The 20,945-nt window shown below is 40.8% G+C and overlaps 3 protein-coding genes and 2 pseudogenes across 3 annotated transcripts; 2 read left to right on the top strand and 3 right to left on the bottom strand.

Annotated features, from left to right (window-relative positions):
- Positions 1-189: 189 nt before the first annotated feature.
- On the bottom strand, positions 190-825 carry LOC145490526 (BTB/POZ domain-containing protein 6 pseudogene; annotated as a pseudogene).
- A 1,633-nt stretch (positions 826-2,458) lies between these two features.
- On the bottom strand, positions 2,459-8,007 carry LOC145490032 (BTB/POZ domain-containing protein 6-B-like). Its single transcript, XM_081469124.1, has one exon. It carries the CDS (start codon positions 6,891-6,893, stop codon positions 5,352-5,354), a length of 1,542 nt encoding a protein of 513 aa, XP_081325250.1. The 5' UTR covers positions 6,894-8,007; the 3' UTR covers positions 2,459-5,351.
- A 2,125-nt stretch (positions 8,008-10,132) lies between these two features.
- LOC145490525 (uncharacterized) lies at positions 10,133-11,520 on the top strand. The gene is made up of 2 exons (XM_081469632.1): positions 10,133-10,247; positions 10,720-11,520. Exons 1-2 carry the CDS (start codon positions 10,142-10,144, stop codon positions 11,049-11,051), a joined length of 438 nt encoding a protein of 145 aa, XP_081325758.1. The 5' UTR covers positions 10,133-10,141; the 3' UTR covers positions 11,052-11,520.
- Positions 11,521-14,074: 2,554 nt separating this feature from the next.
- Positions 14,075-16,027, top strand: LOC145490729 (BTB/POZ domain-containing protein 6 pseudogene; annotated as a pseudogene).
- A 52-nt stretch (positions 16,028-16,079) lies between these two features.
- Positions 16,080-18,104, bottom strand: LOC145490524 (uncharacterized). Its single transcript, XM_081469631.1, has 2 exons — positions 17,975-18,104; positions 16,080-17,770 (listed from the first exon to the last, which is right to left on the bottom strand). Exons 1-2 carry the CDS (start codon positions 18,102-18,104, stop codon positions 16,467-16,469), a joined length of 1,434 nt encoding a protein of 477 aa, XP_081325757.1. The 3' UTR covers positions 16,080-16,466.
- Between the last annotated feature and the right edge of the window lie 2,841 nt (positions 18,105-20,945).

Raw genomic sequence — 20,945 nt, 5'->3', positions numbered from 1 at the left:
CACACTGACATTGGCATAAAACATTGGCATAATGTTTTATCATGTCACCAACCTCTTGAAAAGAAAGAATGTAAGGATCGAATAAATCAGAGGCAAACTCACTCTGAGACATCAATGGAAACCTATTATCTCTTTCACGATCTCTTCCCCCAGAGTTTTCCTCTTGCCATCGCTTTCAGGAGTTATTCCTTACCTCTCACTTTCTTTTGTGGCCCAGCGATCAACAGCTTTAAACAGTTCCACTTCCTTCACGTTCAAATTTTCTCTTTTTACAACAGACTCGACTACAGATCTCTCAAGTGTAACAAATTCATCTGACGTCACAGCTTCTTCTGTCTGTTTATCGATCCCTTCCCAGCATCGCTCTTCCAAATCTTTATATTCAAATTTCTGAGTGTGCTGCAGAATGCAAAACACGTTGGTTGCTTTCAAATTGTCACGCAGATATTCGGTACATTTCTCTGCGAGAGAAGGCACCATATATTTGTTCACTAAGTACAGCACTTGCATGATATTGCTTCCGTTTAAATTCGCTCCGTCGGTGTACATGAAACGAAACAACTCCAACAGACTCTCGTAGTCACAGTCAGGCAGTTCAATAGAGTCTGTAGTCTCCGCCATTTGACCATAGAACATGGCATAGAACACAGGACTGCTGATTGCAAGCACAAACTTGTGAGCTGGGATCACCTTAATTTCACTTTCGTCAGTCGACACTGGAACAACAAATTTCACATCACTCAAGAGCTGATTGTTGAAAATAAACGTAGTTCTCCCCACGATAGTTGATCGTTTCGTCTGCCAGTTCTCTTCAACAACGGCCATCGTTGCTTGTCTTGATGTTTGCAGATTTATTCGTTACAGCAATGTTTCGAGCTTTTCTCTTGTCAAAAAGGAAACAGGAATATATAAGAATAAGCGGAAGTACTACGGTAACCACTGGACAAACCGCCTTTGCATGATGTTCCTGCTTGTCACAATCTCACGCAACCTCTTTAATTACTGAGAGTCTTGGAATCAAAATAAACCAAAACCCTGTAGCAAGCCGGTTTCTACCATGAGTGCCATGAAAATCTCTGGGTGTACATATTGATCAGAATCAAGATTGGGAATATCATATTATTAAGAGATGTCGAAAAAGATTGACGCTGGCATAAGTGACAAACACTTATAAGCTGATATAAGGAATCTTGTTCCGCGTGAGGTACTTTATACTCTTTACATTTTTAATTCATTGACTCAACCTTGTGTCGATTATTGTAGTGTATTATGAGCATGTTGTTCAATGAGAGACTCACAGAAATCACAAAAGCTCCACTGATCTTGCTACACGTATCATAACCTTGGCTCAAGTTATGATAGTGATACTGATGAACGTTTTCGTGATTTAATTGGCGCAAAATTAATCATCAACTTAGGGTTAGTCAAGCAAATATGATGCTCAAGACCTTATCAACCAGACTGCGCGAGATGGTTTTAAAATAAGATCACACCTTCCAAAACAAACTCGTAGAGTAATTTTCCGATATTTACACCTCATCCTTGTGAAGCTGGTTTATCAATTTAACTACTAGTTACCTTATTAGCTTATATAGTTGGTATGTTTATCTCGTTTGATAATTAAAAAGTTGCTCTCCATAAATTACCGTGTTAGAATAAAATTTTATTACTTTATTACACTATTGACGTTGTTTAACAGAAGAGCTATTTAAGCTTTATACCCGAGAGCTATTCGCGCTAACCAGAGTACACTGATTGGTCATCACTCAAAGTCGGACTTATTTGACTCGTAAATCAGGGGACCTTGTTCAATCAGGGCTCAGAAAAATCCAACATACAAATGAACATTTTCTACTCTCATATTTTATTTTCTTTTTAAACCTACTTCAGAAGCCACGACAACGTGGCAAAACCTACATTACAATAGGTATGTGAACAGCCACCTTACGCTGAGTGAAAAGCCGAGTCTCGTCCAGTGAATATAGAGCTTTTCATTTCAGGTCAAGCGAACAAGAAACTTCAATGAAAATTAAATGATTTCACACCTTCACTATTAGGAAGAGCACTAGACGGGATTTGACTGTAATAACACACCAAGAAATCTTTCAAGAATATGAAAAAACCTAAATCACTACTCTTCAATACTAAAACTAAACTTAAGGACGCTTTTCAGTTTTAAATACATGTTCCGATATTAACTTCTGTCATCATCAGTTAAAATTAGAGTGAATTTGAATATACAAGTTAATATGCAATTTTTATACAATAGGTGTTGCCTACTTTATAACTTATATCAACACCAATAAAATACGTCAGTGTGATTGAAAACAAAAGAACAAGAGGCAAATGCAGAAAAAAAAACATGCAGAAAATAAAATTGAGAGACAAATTAACCCTCCAAAGTGAGTATTATAAGGGTTAAAGACTCCAGTGCAGAATAAGTGACTGTAGCTATGTACAACATAGGCACGCAAGGCGTGCAAGAGTTATTTTTTTTGTGAACTATAAGTCTCGGAGATAGGCACATTCATGGAACTGTTTACAGTAATGATTTGGTTGATTTGACAAGTTTTTTTGGTTGCGATGTACAGCAAGAAAGAAACTGGGAGTTTATGATGTACATAAGATGTTACATCGGTAATGGTAAGATAACTAAATAGTAAGCCATAAAATGTTTGACTGAACAAACTACAGTAATCTGACACGTCTCCAGATTAATGTAGATACCATCTAATTTCCTAACAGACAATTTTATTCGTTCTTTGATACAACCCACACTGTGATTGGTCTGACACGCGCACATGCATAACTCCCTCACTCACCGATCACGTAGCCCTTCCCCCCCGGGGGGGGAACTCCCTTATATGGGCTATATAGGTCTGTGCGGCCCCGAAGGGTATGGTTTTTCAGCCGTTTTGGTCATAAATAGGGTATCGATTTTAGCTGATTTTGGCCATTTTGGTCATAAATAGGGTACGGTTTTTGCACTCTAGCCTTGATATGGGTATGCTTTAAGAAGAAGCCACTTTTTCATCATTATCGAAAAGAAAATCAACAAAAGCCCTTCACAAATTTATACGTTTACGGTAATTTAACATTGGTTTGAACTAGGGAGCTAATTATAACGCAGTTCTGAAACAGGGTTTTGATTTGAGGGTCAGGTCGTAAATAGGGTTTCGAATTTTTGGTCAGGTCATAAATAGGGTAAGGAATATCGCAGATTTTGGTCATAAATAGGGTAAGGGTTTTGGGAAGCGGGCCGCACACCCCCAACCAATTTTTCTGGGAGTACCCCCTCGGGAGCCCTTCCAGCCCCCAAGAGGAATTTTTGCTCAAAAATACTCAAGTTAAGAGAACTTTTCGCATTTTATACGAGTAGTAAGTTTACTCTTTTTACACAACACAACGCAACAACACTACTTCACCGAAAATTTAAAGAAAGAGAAAAAGACCTCTCTGACACGTTGAAAGTCTGATTTAATTAAATTGCACTTTAACTTGGTGCCACACAGTCTTCAAAGAACATTTGAACAGTTTTCATACTTTTTACCTTTAAAAATATCGGACTGAAAAGAATGTCATAAAATGCTCATCAAATAAAAATATTAAACTGCTACTGCAGAGACGTAAAAACACTCTAGAAAGGAAAGCTTCTTTTTTGTTTAATATCCTGGGAACAATAGCCGATAACTTGTAAGCTCTAATTGAATTTACTCCCATATGAAAAACAAAAGTGTCGAGTTACCATTTGTAACTAAAAATAGCAAACATCTCGTGGGAACAAGTGGCGACGATTCGTCAGCTCTAATTGAATTTACTACCTTGTGAAAAACAAGAGTGTCAAATTACCCATTGTAACTAAAAAATAAAAATATCTCGTCATATTTGCATGCAATAAGAACAAAACAATCGTTACCTGCACTTACTATTGTAAACGTTAGAGCTACTTCAAATCTAAATAGTCTCGTCTCCTCTAAAACATGTCCTAAGAACTAAAAGCGACGATTCGTGACCTCTAATTGAATTCACTCCTTGTGAAAAACAAAAGTATCAAGTTACCCTTTGTAATTAAAAATAAAAATATCTCGTGCCATTTGCCTACTACTCATGAACTGCTTCAAAACTCAAGACTCATCTCGTTCATAACTAGCCACCATTTCACTGAAAATTATGCACTCTAAAACAGCCCAATGTACGTATGTAACCGTCACACTCTCCTCCAAACCGGACTAAAAATCACAAACCGACAACATACACGTCACTCTTTATTTTTCAATTACCAAAGTCCTTGTGTTTATACTTACCTTGTGTTTCTCACGTACCATTTACCTTTACAACAAGAAATTTGATTGGCTGTTCATAGTAGATCCAATCTGATTGGTGTGACATACATACATCTCTCACTCACTCACTCACTCACTCACTCACTCACCCATTGACCCGTTCCTAACATACCCGACGCGCCGACTAAGAGGTATTTTTTTTACAAAAAAATAACTCAATAAATTAGGAGAGGCCTGCTTTAAATCAGCAAATTAAAATTTGTCTCTCTCATTAATTTTTCTACACGTGTTTTCTGCATTTGCAAGTTCTGACTTGCAACTTTTACCATGCAGAAATTAAATTACAATAAAGGGCAGAACATCTTGAAAAAAATGTCACCTAGACACTAAATTTGTCTTATTAAGGGAGAATACTTATGTAACATGTCGGAGGCGCGGTGGCCTCATGGTTAGTGCGCTCAGTTCTGGATCGAGGGGTCCAGGTTCGAGCCTTGGCCAGGGACATTGCGTTGTGTTCTTGGGCACGACATGGAGTAGAGAAACCGGGATAAGCTCCGGCCTGATGGGCCACTTCGCTGGTATACAGAGTTTTACTTATGTAACATAACAGCAGGTGAACTAAACATACCAGGAGAGCTTCTATGGAGATCTCCATAGGAGTTTGTATGGCCCATACACACTCCTACAGACACTTCATAGAGCCGATCCATTTCAAATCACAGTGATTTTGTAACTATGAACTGAATATGACAAAAACAGAAAACAGAAATAAACCAAAAGTCACGAAACCCTGTAGCGATTTTCTACCATAAAATCCCCCCCTGAAGAGGGAGTACCATATTAAAGCAATTCTGAAAAAAACTGCTGGGGCATAAGATTGCTGAGCCGCCTGATAAGAAAACCCTTATAATATTCACCAGTCCACAGTAGAGGAGGGAACTCTACTAGCGAGCACTAGTTTGACTGTTTCCCGACCGTCAGAGCATATTACGTTGGAGAACTAGGAACGTCCAAAAGATCTAAGGGACCCCGGTCTAAGATGCGAGCTGAATGTGATTTGTGGATCAATTAGACCAAGCTGAAAACAAAAGCGGGAAACTGCCCTCTTGTATCACTGGTCCCATTAGCAGACACAGGCGAACTTCTGAAGATGAACTGAACTCCGTCGATCTCAACGGGTGTTTGTCCTCCTTCACCGTAGCATGACGAAGGACCCTTGATAAGCGACACTAGTTCGTATTCCTTGTTTTCCACCAAACCAACAGGATGATCAAATTTCACAACATAGCCAAAATAGGCTGAAGTCTCGTCCTTCTCTGAAGTGTAGGACCCTGATTGTTTTACGAGAGAACCACCTGTACTATGTTTTACTTCAGTGGAAACCACGTACTCTCCACCTTTTGAGCCAAAATGCTGAACTCCGTGTAACTTGATAGGCTTGTTAACACTGAAACGAATACGATCAGCTGATGAACTTGCGTAGCCCCACTGACTTTCCGAAACAACCTTTACAAATCGTTTGCATTGGTAAAAACGTACAATCCTTGGCGCTTCTGAAAATGGTAAAGAAGTTGTTAAAACACCACTGTAGTGTTTCATTAAGTCACTTATCTCTTTGAAGGTAAGAATATTAGCATCAAACACAACAGAGACAAATTCTTTCTGCGACATCGATGGAAACCTTATAGATTTCACGATCGTCTCTCCCAGAATTCGTCTTTTCGCGTCGCTGTCAAGAGTTATCCCTTGCCTTTCGCTTTCTTTTGTGGCCCAGCGATCAACAGCTTTAAACAGTTCCACTTCCTTCACGTTCAACTTTTCTCTCTTCACAACAGACTCGACTACAGATCTCTCAAGTGCAACAAATTCTTCTGACGTCACAGCTTCTGCTGTCTGCTTATCGATCACTTCCCAGCATCGATCTTCTAAATCTTTATCTTCAAATTTCTGAGCGTGTGGCAGAATACAAAACACGTTGGATGCTTTTAAACTGTCGCGCAGATATTCGGTACATTTCTCAGCAAGTGAAGGCACTATGTATTTGTTCGCCAAGTACAGCACTTGCATCACATTACTTCCGCTTAAATTCGCTTCGTCGGTGTACATGAAACGAAACAACTCCAACAGACTCTCGTAGTCACAGTCAGGCAGTTCAATAGAGTCTGTAGTCTCCGCCATTTGACCATAGAACATGGCATAGAACACAGGACTGCTGATTGCAAGCACAAACTTATGAGCTGGAAACACTTTCTTACTCTCACTTTCGCGAGTCGCCACTGGAACAACAAATTTCACATCACTCAAAAGCTGGCTGTTGAAAATAAACGTGGTTCTCTCCACGATAGTTTGTCGTTTCGTCTGCCAGTTCTCTTCAACGACAGCCATGGCTGCTCTTCTTAATCTTAGCAGTTTTACTTGATGCAGAAATGTTTCGATCGACGTTTCGATCGCGAAAAGTACTACCGCAAAACAATGACCGCTGGTACTTGAGACTGCAGTCTCCCATTTGTCACACAATAGCGTTATCCGTTTGAGGCGGAGGTTTATTTCGGCGAGGTTTGCCCATTGGAATTTCATGATAAACAAATCTCGCTCAAAAACGTGCATCATTTAAGTGTTATCAATCTTCTTTGGTTGCAGTGCACAGGATGTGTCCTTTGTTTTTGTCTGAAAACTAAAACTCAAGGCCGCATCTTTTCCGGGTTATGTTGGTGGTTCCGTGACGTTTACATGGAGATGGTTAGGCAAATCCAGCACCAAGCAGTAATATCTTAAAAATTTTTCAGGCATAGCTTAAGTTAAAATCTTAGTTTATTTACACCTTTGAGAGATGACGGAGAGCAACCAAGACGTCCAAGACCAGATTCTCGCACTTAAGACCTTGTATGTCGATTCTATAGTATACATTGCAGACCATCCTATTATTCTGTCTAGATATCTACTAGTAAGTGCGAAATAGCGTAAAATGTCTAAAATGTTTCCATTTTTTTCTGGAAGAGTCAATGCAAGACTCGCAAAATTTAGATTGTTCACAGCCTCTCTATTTTTCGGCAACGCACGCGAAAGAAAAAGCGAGCAAAGCAAGCGCGAGGCACGTGGGGTCGGGGCGGTGAGGCGAAAAAAGCCAGCCAAACGAAGAATAGAGAGGCTGTAGTCATCTTTGGAAAAAAGTGGACTTATTAGGCTCTTCCCCCTGTTATCGCCTTGTCGCTAACAGCACCACCTTGGTCGACCGTCGTCAAGGTAATTGTAATCACACTTTTGTCGCCTTTCAACCAATGGGAAGTTTCCATTTCTGGAGAAACGAGGAATTCACTGTTTTTTTACTTTTTTCCAAAGAAGTCCACAGCCCCTCTATTTTTCTCGGTCCCCAGCCTTGCCCTGTCAAGTGTCCCGTTTTGCGCTGGCGTTTAGTTTTCTCGCGATTCTATCTGCGCTTTCAACGATCGAATAAAAATACGAGAAAATAGAGGGATCGGGAGGGGCGTGCTGCGGTTCATCACAGGCCGACGCCCTGAGTCTCGAGCTTGCAGCCCAGCTCTGGTATGCTTAAAGAGATTACCATTTTAAAATAAAATTTCTGAGCCATTTTCACATCAATTCTCACAAAAAAAAAATGAAAAAAAACTTTTTTATTGAGCTTTTCTTGGACAGAAAAATGAAATTTTAGTACATGTAGAATTTACTACGTTACTGACTTTACTTTGTTTGTCCCTGGTGCTAATAATTAACTGATAAATTGATCTCACTGTTTTGACGTACGTCCGGACAGCGTTGACTGTCCGTCCAGTACAACAGCATTGCGGATTAGCCAACACAAGACATTGCTGGCGTAATTCTCCGCTTTGTGGCAGTTATGTTTGCGCCAGCCGTTTTTGAGCTCTTCGTCTTCAAAGTACTTTTATCATCATTGGATGTCACAGGTACTGTGCAAAGAATTTTATTTCCTTAAAATGTTACTATACACCAGACCCCCTTTGCAATTTCTCTATTCCGCGTAAATCGTTGTTGCGACACCCCAGATTTTTTTCTGAAATCTTTGGTAAAATTCTATTTACATGGTAAGTGACATTTCTGTGCACAAAGTCCTTTCCAGGCTGAGTATTTTGTGGCGCACAGTATTCCAATTGACGCATTCATTTATACCAACGCAACTTTGTACTTGGTATCAAATTTGGGTGAAGGTTTATCTATGTCGTTTTTGTCGGTTGGAATGTATGCTTTAATTATCAATGGGGAAACTATATTTTCCATTGATTTATACCTATACTTTCATTGATTTCGTCTGCTCGGAGGTGCTTTCCCATTACAAATCCAGTCACAATCCACACGCGTGACAAGCTAGATCTGACGTGGTGTCTTGTTCGGCTCATTAGCACAAGCCAATTTCTACGCTATGGTTAAATTTCTGTGCTGATTTATTTGTTTTAACTGGGATTGCGAGGGGAAAAAATCGGCCCGATTTGCCCTTTTAGAAAGCGGGTCGATTTTCATCAGCGAGCGCAGTGTCGAAATAAATATTTGCTCCAAATATAAATGGAGCATCCTCCTTTCCAGTCTCCTTTATTAGCAATTGGTTCACACGTCACGCAACTCCTTTCTCAGTTGAAAGTAGTGTAACGTGACAAAGTAAAGAGAGGCCCATAGACCGGAGCACGGAAAATGTACGATTTTCGAGGGTACCTACAGAACGGAAGTGGTGAATGATTTGCGGTGCGACTGGTTTTGTCGGGTCTTGCAGAATAGCAGTCCCTTTTTGTGAAGTATTTCAAGGTCTTCAAGGCAGGTTTTTTACGCTAGTTTGACAGTTTATACTATGTAAACAGCAACCTTTACACTCTATAGAAACTCAAGTTATGCCACAATTTTTAAAGTCATATTTCTGATGTACAAAATTACTTTCAACACTCAAAAAGTTAGCACCAAGCATTCTGTCTCCAAACCCCAGCTCAGACATTCGTCACATGTTCCAGGGGGAGGAAAGATTGCGTGACGGTGGAGCTGCCAAGGAGACGAGAACACTAAAAGGCCATATCCGAGTTGCCTTTTGCCTCTGTGTCAAAACGAGTCTTCGTGCGAAACCTTTCATGTGAAACTGAGTTCCGCTTACAGGTCCATTTTTATGCAACTCAAACTCATTTTCAAAAGAAAGGTTTTGCACGAAGACTCGTTTTGAAATAGAGGCACAAGGTAACTCCGAAAGGGCCTATTGCAATTGAAGTGTGAACGGGTTTCGTGGTGGGTGATCGCGGGCTATTTGGAGCAAGGGCCCTACCTCGTTTTAACATAGATTTAGTAACAGTACATATCTGAAATTGTACGGCATGTAGTGCTAACCTCTTCCAAGTGATGGACTAGCTGGGGTAACCTCGTTCCCAGGGTCTCTCCCCCCATACCCTGGGAACGAGAATGTAGTTGGGGGTTGAAATTTCGTTCTCCTCTTGCACCAAGTCCCTCTCTCTTTTTTTCGCTCGCCGGTTTGCACGCTGTGCCTCAACTACAACGCCTGTAAGAGGCTATTGTAGCGCACGAAGTTCGATTTGGTTCTGAGGTATGTTTTGCTTTGTAGCAATGACTGGTTGGCCAGAGGGACTGTACGGTTTACCAATGGCTCTGAACGGCTGTCCCGCTAATTCGACCATAAACTGGAAAACAGGAACACTATACTGAGATTGCGAGGATACAGACCCACAGCCGAGTCATACATTCCAGTTCCACCTAAACGCTGTCGTCAATCGGCTTGGAGATGTCGAGCGATCATTTTGTATGAAAACATCCACTAAAAATGATTCGTACCGGAGCATGTGGCCTCTGGGAGGTACTGTGTTTACCTGGGGGGTCAAAAATTCCCCTGGGGTATGGAATCAGGTTGGGATCAGTGGGACAACGAAAATACCGCTATATGTTGCAACAAGAATTCTAAGAGAGGAACATTACCTTTTGGAGTCTACGACCAGAATACGTGAGTACTGGTTTAACATTGCTAAAACAAAATAAAGTCTTATGTGTTACTCTAGTGGTGTGACCCCATTCAGATGAAAAGCTGTTGAGGGGTTCTTTCATGCGGATTTCAATTGAGTGTCTTAAAACCAGAACCAAAGTTATCACTCCAACCAATCACAAAGGACACTGACAAAAGGGCGGTTTTCAATTGAGTGTCGTAAGACCAAAACCGAACCAATTACTTACCAATTAGACTACTCAGCCAATCTCAAACCGTAGTAAAACCAAAACTAAAGTAAATGACTGATTACTTACAACACTCAGTTGAAAACCGCTCTACAGTGAACCAATCAAATCTGGTAGTAACTGCATGTGGCTGACACAAAGCGCGTTGGAAGCAACCTCAATTCAGTAAGCAATTCTTTCAACTTTTGTAAAAATTTGTCTATACGTTGGAATTGGAATACGCTGTAATGCTAATGAGAAAAGTAACTAATGGAAACGCTATTGACAACTACACGTGTCCACTATTCCAACAGGTGCATCTACTACTGCTGCAGCACTCGTGGTTCGGTCCAGACTCCCATCAACCTCCCGCTGGAATCGCCATTCTATCTGACAGCTTACGGCAGTAAAACTTGCCAGGCTGTCAGAGGGGCCCGGTCAAACTTGGAATACATGTACTACGAGACGGAGTATCTGACACTGCTGACAAAGAGTGATTATGCCGGTGCTTATCCGTACGGTGCCTCGAGGGACGCGGCTGGTCACGTGATCTACTACTGTGAAGAATACAAAAGCAAAAACCGACACAACGTGGAATGATTTTTTGAAGGTGTACTATATTTCGGCTGGCCAAACCAGCCTTCTTCAGGTACAATGGAAGATTTTACATTGGTGCGTGTTTTTATGTAGCCGATATTTACGTAATACCGGAAATACGCAAAAGTAATAGATAGTGTAAATTGAAGATAAGCATACGGTAAAATAAAATAACATGATAAAAGAACATAATAAAAGAAAACAAATGGAAACAATTAATATGTTTCTTTGCGGATGTTCAGACCATTAGGATCAATTGTTCTGCCTTTTTGAATTAAAAAAGTTTCCCTGGCCTTACGGATAGAGTCTCGGTTAGAAGGCTGGTTTGGCCAGCCGAAATATAGTACACCTTCAAAAAATCATTCTACGTTGTGTCGGTTTTTGCTTTTGTATTCTTCATTTTATATGTAAAGCCGATTAGATCACTATTGATCCAACGTATACCAGCAGGATCATCGTTCCGGTTGCTTGCTTAAACATATTATAGTCTACTACTGTCACTACAGACGTAAATTATATCGAATTTTTCCGTACGTAGATTGCAAATTATAATCCATCAAACATTTTCGCTCGCGACTGGTCTAAACGCGTCACGTGACTGAATATTCCCTAGCTAAAACTGGAAATAATAAACACAATAGCCTCCATTTGGCGCAAAAATATGCTCGGATATTTCTCCTTGGACATTATCTGGTTCTTGAAACTCACAATTTTCCTCGATCTACGCTCCCGGAAAACTGTGCGCTTCTCGGAACAGATACTGTCCAAGGAAAAATATCCGCACCAAATGGAGGCTGTTGTTTTTGCCAGACAAGTCCATGTTATCCTGATCGTCCTTAAAATTCTCGTAAAAGTATAAACGTAAATGTACGACCATAAGTGAGGAGAATTCATCTTTCGAGCTTTCTTTTCCTTCACGATTAGAGCTGACTGCAGAATTGTAAATGTAGGCTGTTGTTTGGCCATGTGTTCTAAACATGCTCCTCACGCAACATACATAATGAAATTATTTCGGTGCGGTAGAGAAAGGCTTGCTGGCGTCAAGAATTCGAAACCATAGTTGAAGGAAGAAATGGATGAAGTCGTGAAGGCACCATTGTTGCAATGCCAAGGAAAATGTTTTCTTTTATCTTTTTCCCCCCTCACATTCATCCAATCTACTGCGTTGCAAGCGTTCCCGTACGAAGTGCTTTTTCCGCATTCTGGCGAAAAACTCGACGAAGCAGACGGGCGCGGGGGTGGAGCGCCCCACCACTCCCTGCTTCGTCGATTTGTTGGATCTCGCTCCAATTTGCGCGCGGCCAGAATGCGGAGAAAGCCCTTCGTACGGGCACGCTTGCAACGTAGGATATCTACAGCAGTTTTTATTTTGCTTGTGCTTTCGACGATCTTCATTGAGGGAAATAGAGATCATGATATATCCCAGGAATCTCTTTTGTTTCTCCATGCAGCTCTGTACTGTCAATCGCTGAGAAAACCTGACAACGGAGAATTGAAACCTGCTAGCTGTGGTGAAAGAAATCGAAGAAAGTTCAACGATACATGCTCAGTTACCTGCGGTCCCGGGTATGAACCCAAGAATCCCGCGAGACAGACCATGACATGTTTAGAAAACGGATCCTGGAATATTTCCTTCGTCACTGGTTGCAAACGTAAGCTTTTGAATGCATGATGTTTTTAAGCAACATACTGCCCTTTATTGCCATCAACGTGGCCACATGGCGACTCGCGGAGCCCAGGGTGGGGGAAGGAAACTCGTGACGTGTATACATGCCATGGTTCCATAAATTTTGATGGGTCGTTATAACCACTCTATCAGTTGCTGCTACTAATGATAATGGTATCAAAAAACTGCCCAATCATTTGTGAACACGTTGTTATCATTTTCATGACACAATAGGTTACCACAGCAACAGTATGACCTGCTAAAACATCCTTAATTACAGCTTTAGGGGCTTATAATTCGAAAACGGCGAGGTTAATTTTTTTTTATTATCAAATTTTAATAAGCATGATAAGACGAACTTTTAGCGAAGTTTCAAAAAATTCTGTACATGGGGTTCAGAGCTGCCTTAAGGCGGGGGATAACATGAAGGGTATATTTTTGCTGGGTATTATGGTTTGAATGCAAATATCTCGTTCACATTTCGAGCAGTGAAAAATCTCTCTGCTCATTTCACATAGCTACGTTTTGGACTGTTTTGTAAATTTTTTGGTGATTTTTGGGTATATTTGGTGATAAATAGTTTTTCTCAAAGGATTAGTAAAATTTATAGAAATAGGAAATTTTGAAGATTTGATGTTGTTTTAAAATTAGAATTTGAAGTTAGAAATTGGTAGACGTACACCAGCTCATCGTTAAGCCAAGCGCATAACTCTACCCGTATTTTGCAAAATGTCTTTTGCGTTGTTCGTTTGCACAAACCAATTCTCTTCGATGTCTACAGTGTTCAATGTAATGTGAAGTTTATATGAAATAATTCAAATTGCTTAAATTGGAAAATTAACTGCGATGATCATTCTTCACTTTCAGTGTTCAATGTGTCCGTAATAGACTTATGACAGCTGATGCACGATGAGGCAGTTGTTTAGACGATCCTGCTTCAAGGAGCTTCTAAGGTAATTTTTTAGTCTTCATAGAGCAGAAAATGTGCGTTCGGAACTCGCCGATGCCACAGATAATGTCAAATACAATCTTAACAGTTTGTGGACCTCTCCTAGTGGCGTTTTCGTGACAGGAGTTTCGTTGAGAGCTTCGCAAATGGTTCTTATATTTGTAACCTGACGTACTTCGCGCAGATCACCAAACGGAATATTTTGTCAAACCAATTTTATGCTGCGCTAGCGATATTTTCGGCACCGAAAGGTGGGGGGAAGGGGCTGAGGCCTTCCACCCACCCCCCCCCCCTCCACAAAGTTTTGTTTGGGGTGCTACAGCCCCCTTTGCTGCCTATAATGAGTCAAAGAATTCTATGAGTACTGACATGAGATTATTATTCCGGTTGTTCCGTATTATTGGCGTGGGAGTGCACATTTTCGTACGTCGCCATCTTGGATTTGGTAGCTATGGAGGGTTGGGGCGAGGGAAAATTTGCCGCGGAATGGTTCGAGGGAGTAGGCATCCAATTACAATCCAAGATCCAAGATGATGGCATCGAAACGGCATCTGCTGTTTTCCAATGCAGGATTGTTTCCTGCGTGACACACAACAGCGTAAAACAGATCATCTTGTTGTGTGACAGTCGCAAATACCAACGGTCACTTGTCCAGCGGTAGCACTTCCTGTTTCGCTTTTGATAAGGGAAGAGCTCGGAACATTGCTGTATCGAATACAACTGCAAAGATCAAGAAGAGTAACCATGGCTGTCAGTGTTAAAGAGAATTGGCAGACGAAACAATCAACTATAATTGAGAGAATCGCGTTTATTTTCAACAGCCAGCTCTTGAGTGATGTGAAATTTGTTGTTCCAGTGTCGACTGACGAAAGTGAAAGTAAGGTGATCCCAGCTCACAAGTTTGTGCTTGCAGTCAGCAGTCCTGTGTTCTGTGCCATGTTCTATGGTCAAATGGCGGAGACTACAGACTCTGTTGAATTGCCTGACTGTGACTACGAGGGTCTGTTGGAGTTGTTTCGTTTCATGTACACCGACGAAGTTACTTTGAGCGGAAGTAATGTGATGCAAGTGCTGTACTTAGCGAACAAATATATGGTGCCTTCACTCGCTGAGAAATGTACCGAATATCTGCGAGACAAGTTGAAAGCATCCAATGTCTTTTGCATTCTGCCACACGCTCAGAAATTTGAAAATAAAGATTTGGAAGATCGATGCTGGGAAGTGATCGATAAGCAGACAGAAGAAGCTGTGACGTCAGATGAATTTGTTACAGTTGAGCGATATGTAGTCGAGTCTGTTGTCATGAGAGAAAAGTTGAACGTGAAGGAAGTGGAACTGTTTAAAGCTGTTGATCGCTGGGCCACAAAAGAAAGTGAGAGGCAAGGATTAACTCCTGAAGGCGATATGAAGAGAAGAATTCTGGGAGAAGAGATCGTGAAAGCGATAAGGTTTCCATTGATGTCACTGAAGGAGTTTGCCTCAGTTGTCATTGATTCTCATATTCTCACTTTCAAAGAGGCGGGAGACATGATGAAATACTACGGCGATGTTTTAACGCCACCTTTAACATTCGTACAAGAACCTAGGATTGGCTGCGCTAGATATCGGTGCCACAGATTTGGCACAATTTGTCCTCCAGGTATTGGCTGGAATTACCGTGATTCCAGTCGTGACAGTGTTCAGTTCTCTGTCTCCACGCCTGTCGTTTTATGTGGAGTTCAGCTTTGTGGTTCTAAATCTGGTGAGTACACGGTTGTCACAAAAGTGAAGGATAGCGCAGATGACTCGTCTATTGTGAAACAATCAGGATCCTATGTATCAGAGAATAATGACTATTATGGTTTTGATGTGAAGTTTGATCGTCCAGTTAATTTGCAGAAAAATAAGAACTACAAGTTAGTGTCTCTTATCAAGGGCCCTAAGTCATGGTATGGCGAAAACGGGCGAGCAATTGTTGAATGCGTAGGAGTACGATTCACTTTTACTTCATCAGATGCCAGCTCTAATCAAACATCTGAAACACGCGGCCAGTTTCCCGCGTTTATTTTCGCTATGGTTTAGTTTTAGTATTGAAGAGTAGTGATTAAAGTTTTTTTTTATTTCTTGAAAGATTTCTTGGTGTGTTATTACAGTCAAAACCGGTCTAGTGGTCTTCCCAATAGTTGTGATGGCGTGAAATCAGTTAATTTTCATTGAAGTTTCTTGTTCGCTTGACTTGAAATGGAAAGTTCTATATTCACTGGACGAGACTCAGCTTTGCATTGAGCGTAATGTGGTTGATATCTATCATTGTAACATAGGTTTCGTCACGTTGTCGTGACTTGTCAAGTAGGTTTGCAAGGTAAATAAAGTAGACCAGAAAATGTTCATTTGTTTGTTAGATTTTTCTGAGCCGTGACTGAACAAGGTCCTCTGATTTACAAGTCAAATGAGTCTGGTTTTGAGTAATGAGCCAATCACTGCGTTCCGGTTAACGTGAAAACGTAAAAAAGCGGCCCCAGCGCACACTGCTACGCTACTCACTATCTGCTACAGAATAGATAGTGACTAGCGTAGCCAATCAGAGAACGGCATTTGTGATAGAACGTCAGTAGATTTATGCTAATTAGTAGAATTCTAAAAATATTGAAGGACCGTAGACAGGGTTGGGCATAATAAAAATTTAAAAACGATCTCTGGCTAAAAATGTTTACAGATATACGAGCTTTCGACTATTAGATCTACAGTCTTCGACGGGCAAAGATGAATGACGAAATATGAATATAAATGAGTAAAAATAAAAAGAATGGACTATGTAAATTAATTATGAATGTGTGTAAAAAGAATGTTGTATTGCCCAGGGAGTGGGCAGGGATTGTTGACAGCATTTGGAGTCACCATAGTATGCCAGGGTTTTCCTTATTCGGAAACTGCCTTTGTCAATTAAGGAGGCGTTGTTAAAGTCAATAGAATGTTCATGGGGCCACGCATGGTTCGCAATTTTGGAGCCTTTAGCCGCTGTTTTGACATTTCTTTTGTGTTCTTTTCTTCGGGTGTTAAACGCTCTGCTAGTCTCACCGATATAACACCATGAACAGTCGGCGTAAGGAATTTTGTAAACAACGTTGGTTTGTGAATCCGGAGCAGGACGAAATTTTGGGGCCGGGAACTGTTGTTGTAGAGTGGTCATCGGCTTATTTATGACCGAAATATCATGTTTTTTTAGGACGCGGGTCAAGGGCTTAGTTACACCTTTGATGTATGTAAGAGACGCGAAAGACTTGCGTGATTCGGAAGGTTCAACCAAATTAAAAAACATTCCAACAAGTTCCTCAGGGGGTAAATTTGGCGATAGTTGAGATTTCTTGATTTGTATATCACGGATAAATTTGGACGGATAGCCATTAGACTCCATCGCTACGTAAACATGATTAAGTTCTTGTTCTTTCCCTTCAGATGTGTCAGGTAAATTCAACGCTCTATCCAAGAGGGTTGCTGCCGTGCTCATTTTGTGTTTTTTGTCGTGATGAGAATTAAAGTCCAAGTACTTGTCCGCATGCGTTGGTTTTCTGTAGACATCCACAGAAATTGCTCCACTGTTGCGAGAAACCAATGTGTCAAGAAAAGACATTTTTCCATTACATTCATGTTCGGTGGTGAAGGAAATGTTAGTGTCTATTGAATTGAATGTGTCATGGAAGGCTGTAACTCCATTCTTTTTAATAATGTAGAAGCTGTCATCAACATACCGTTTCCAAATTTTAGGTGTAACAGGTGACGCATTGATTGCAGATTCCTCGATCTCTTCCATGCAAAGATTGGCCACAACGGGACTGACCGGACTACCCATGGCACAACCGTGGACTTGTTTGTCGATTTTGTCACTGAAGACAAAATAGTTGTTCGACAACGTGAAGTTGAGCAGAGAAACAATGTCATTGATGTTTAAATTTGTCCTGGAGGGAAGAGATGTGTCATCTTCAAGTGTTTTCTTGATGTAGCCACACGCTTTGTCTACAGGAATTGCAGTAAATAGTGAAACAACGTCAAAAGAAACCAAGACTTCATCGTCGTTGATGATGGTGTCAGAAACTTCGTTGGAAAACTGCAAGGAGTTGGAAAGGATGCCTGTCAGGAATTTGGATGTATTGTAAAGGGCTGAGCCAATGCAGGTGACGATGGGCCTTAGAGGCCTAGGGTTTCCCTCTTTGTGGTGTTTAATAGAACCTCGAATAGCTGGGGGTGTGCCATCAGTCGAGTGGAGCTTTCGATAGGTTGGTTCATCTATCTTTTACTGTTTCTTGAACGAAAGTAACATTGCGTTTAGATCACGTTCAATTCGTCGGAAAGGAGCCGTGGCAACTAGTTCATAGGTGTTTCTGTCATTGAGTAGGGTTTCCATCTTGTTGTCATAGTCTGATCTATCCATGAGGACGAAGCAGTTTCCTTTATCCGCCTTCATTACAACTCTGGACTGATCTTTTTTAAAGTCGTTTAAAGCTCTTCTTTCATGTTTTGAAACGTTGTTATGTGCTGGCAATCGTGCCCTGTGGACGGAATGGCGGCCCCAAAATTTCGTCCTGCTCCGGATTCACAAACCAACGTTGTTTACAAAATTCCTTGCGCCGACTGTTCATGGTGTTATATCGGTGAAACTGGCAGAGCGTTTAACACCCGAAGAAAAGAACACATAAGAAATGTCAAAACAGCGGCTAAAGGCTCCAAAATTGCGAACCATGCGTGGTCCCATGAACATTCTATTGACTTTAACAACGCCTCCTTAATTGACAAAGGCAGTTTCCGAATAAGGAAAACCCTGGCATACTATGGTGACTCCAAATGCTGTCAACAATCCCTGCCCACTCCCTGGGCAATACAACATTCTTTTTACACACATTCATAATTAATTTACATAGTCCATTCTTTTTATTTTTACTCATTTATATTCATATTTCGTCATTCATCTTTGCCCGTCGAAGACTGTATATCTAATAGTCGAAAGCTCGTATATCTGTAACCATTTTTAGCCAGAGATCGTTTTTAAATTTTTAGTAGAATTCTACTTGAACACTAATGCAAATGCTGCAATCTGATTGGCTGAACCATTGCACACTATGGTCTGATAGTGTCTCTCCGCGGACGAACACTATCACACCACGTGATCAATTTAAACCAATAAGAATAATGTTTAATTAGTGTTCAGTGGCTTGGTGTGGTCCACAAAATTTTAACGTTTTCTCGTTTCTCCGAAGTTTTGAAAGAACATTTAAAAACAAAAGGACAATTAAATTCCTGAAAAGACTGAAAAAGGACATTCACGGTTTCTGGAATTAAAAAAAATATCGAATTTTTTGAAAGAAACTGATAAGCGCGCGCACACAACTGAAAATGTCAAATTGACAACTCAGTCCGCGCGAATTCTCTAAAGCGAGAAGTTTAATATTAAGACCAGAAATATTTGGAATCGTTATTTGAAGCAAATTTCAGTTAGAATTCTACTAAAACAATTAGATTGTTCGCTCTCGATTTCTATGAGGTGATAGTTGATTCGACCTTCGGCCTCATCAACTATCACCTCATAGAAATCTCGAGCTCATAATCCAATTGTTAAAAGTCGATAGAAACACGGACCATGTTTTCCATTTCGTAAAGATAACTGTAGTTTATCTTTAACTTTGTGTAGCCCTACATCTTGGCAAGTTTATCAGCTGGTTTTTTTATCATTATTTTTTTTTTCTTCTTCCTCTTTATTTATCTTTATTCTGTTTTGCATGAAGCGACATCTTGGTTCTGGCAGGTTTGTATGAGGCGTGTCCTCAAAAAGGGCCATTTAATAGTATTTTTCCTGTTTTAAGGTCACTTGTTCTATGGCTGAAACATGAAATCACTTGCGTTACGTTGGGGAATTTTTCCTCGACTAATGCGATCAGATAAAATTGTCGTGATCCCTTGGTTCGCCAAGGGCAAAATCGAGCATCGAGCTTTAGGTTAGCAATGAATTGCAATCTTTTGACTGTCACCGATTGATGCTTTAGCAGCTAGCAGGGCTTCTCAGATTAAAGTCTCGCTGAAATTAACCATCTCTTATTTTCTTTTTTTTCTTTTGTTTTCTCCTCAGGCAAATCATGGACGAGACACCTTCACAAGAGAATCTGCTATACGATAGGTACGTTCATGTCCGCTTTGAGTCTTTTACCCACATGCATGCAAGAGGTATTAGGCCACATTCCGCGTACTCCCGGTAATGGACTGGAACTAGCTTGCAACTGAGGCTAACGCAGGGAGTTTTTTCAAATGCAAATGACATTTATCTCTTTTTAATGATATTCCCCCGCATGAGCCTCTATTGCAAGCTAGTTCCAGTCCAATACCGAGAATACGAATACGGTCCATTAAGAGTCTGATTTCGATATACCTATACAGTGTCTCCAAACAGTCACAGGACTACGAGGACAAGACTTCAGAAAACGTACTGTACGAAAGGTAAGCTGCTATCAGCTGCTTCACCAATGGTTCAAAGGTATATAAATAACATGGGCTTAAAATTGGCGATTACAGAACCATAGTTTGGCAGTCAATTTTGGTGGTCAATTTTGTGGGTTGGGTTGCAAACTCGTACCCAGTCGCTATTCAAGTCTTTTCGGAGCGAGGGAGGATTAGCATCGAAGTAGATTGAGACGCGCGGTCAAGACGCGCGGAAAAATTGGCGCGCGGGGAAACGTCTGGGGTCCATGAGTTCTAGGTGCCTCACTTCACTAGCATCCAATCTCCCCTCAACCGTGAACGAATTACAAAAGATAGTCAAATATATAATAAGCGTCGAGTACGCGTCCAGGTGAGAAATAATTGACGTCTTTAATAATAGGGGTGGCGAATGGTAAATGCGAGTCTTTGCGAGACGGCGAGACAAGCGTTTTTTTTCTGCGAGCCCGAGACATTTTGACTTTTTAGATTGCGAGAGCGAGACTTCAAAGCGTTTAGCTATGAGGCTCTTAAAATTCGAGCCCCAGATTTAGTTGAGAACTAGAATGAGCTTGTACAGTCTTAAGCCAGCTTCTTGGAACAGACTGGAACTGGAAATTCGATTATAACACACTACGTTATGATATCCTAGAGAAAAATAACTATTTTTCTGGCGTCAAAACGGGCGTTGCGGTAGGTTTTGTACCTTTTTGGGGGATAAAGACAATTTAGGAGAAGTTAGAATTAACTTTTTCTCGGAAATTTGTAAGTTGCTTCATTGAAATTCAATATCAAGTGAAGCCGGAAGACGTCATCTATAAAACAGATTAAGGAACGAATT

Source organism: Orbicella franksi, chromosome 6 (assembly GCF_964199315.1).
Source record: "Orbicella franksi chromosome 6, jaOrbFran1.1, whole genome shotgun sequence".
NCBI lineage: Eukaryota > Metazoa > Cnidaria > Anthozoa > Scleractinia > Merulinidae > Orbicella > Orbicella franksi.
This window is presented reverse-complemented; position numbering and strand designations above follow the sequence as displayed.

Excerpts from the sequence above, each read along its gene's own strand:
- LOC145490032 (XM_081469124.1), bottom strand. The coding sequence starts at position 6,893 with ATGATGCACGTTTTTGAGCGAGATTTGTTTATCATGAAATTCCAATGG.
- LOC145490524 (XM_081469631.1), bottom strand. The coding sequence starts at position 18,104 with ATGAAGGCGGATAAAGGAAACTGCTTCGTCCTCATGGATAGATCAGAC. Across the intron at positions 17,771-17,974 it reads TCCTTTCCGACGAATTGAAC|GCATCCTTTCCAACTCCTTG; the intron begins GTGATCTAAACG and ends AATTCCTGACAG.
- LOC145490525 (XM_081469632.1), top strand. The coding sequence starts at position 10,142 with ATGGAATCAGGTTGGGATCAGTGGGACAACGAAAATACCGCTATATGT. Across the intron at positions 10,248-10,719 it reads AGTCTACGACCAGAATACGT|TAATGGAAACGCTATTGACA; the intron begins GAGTACTGGTTT and ends GAGAAAAGTAAC.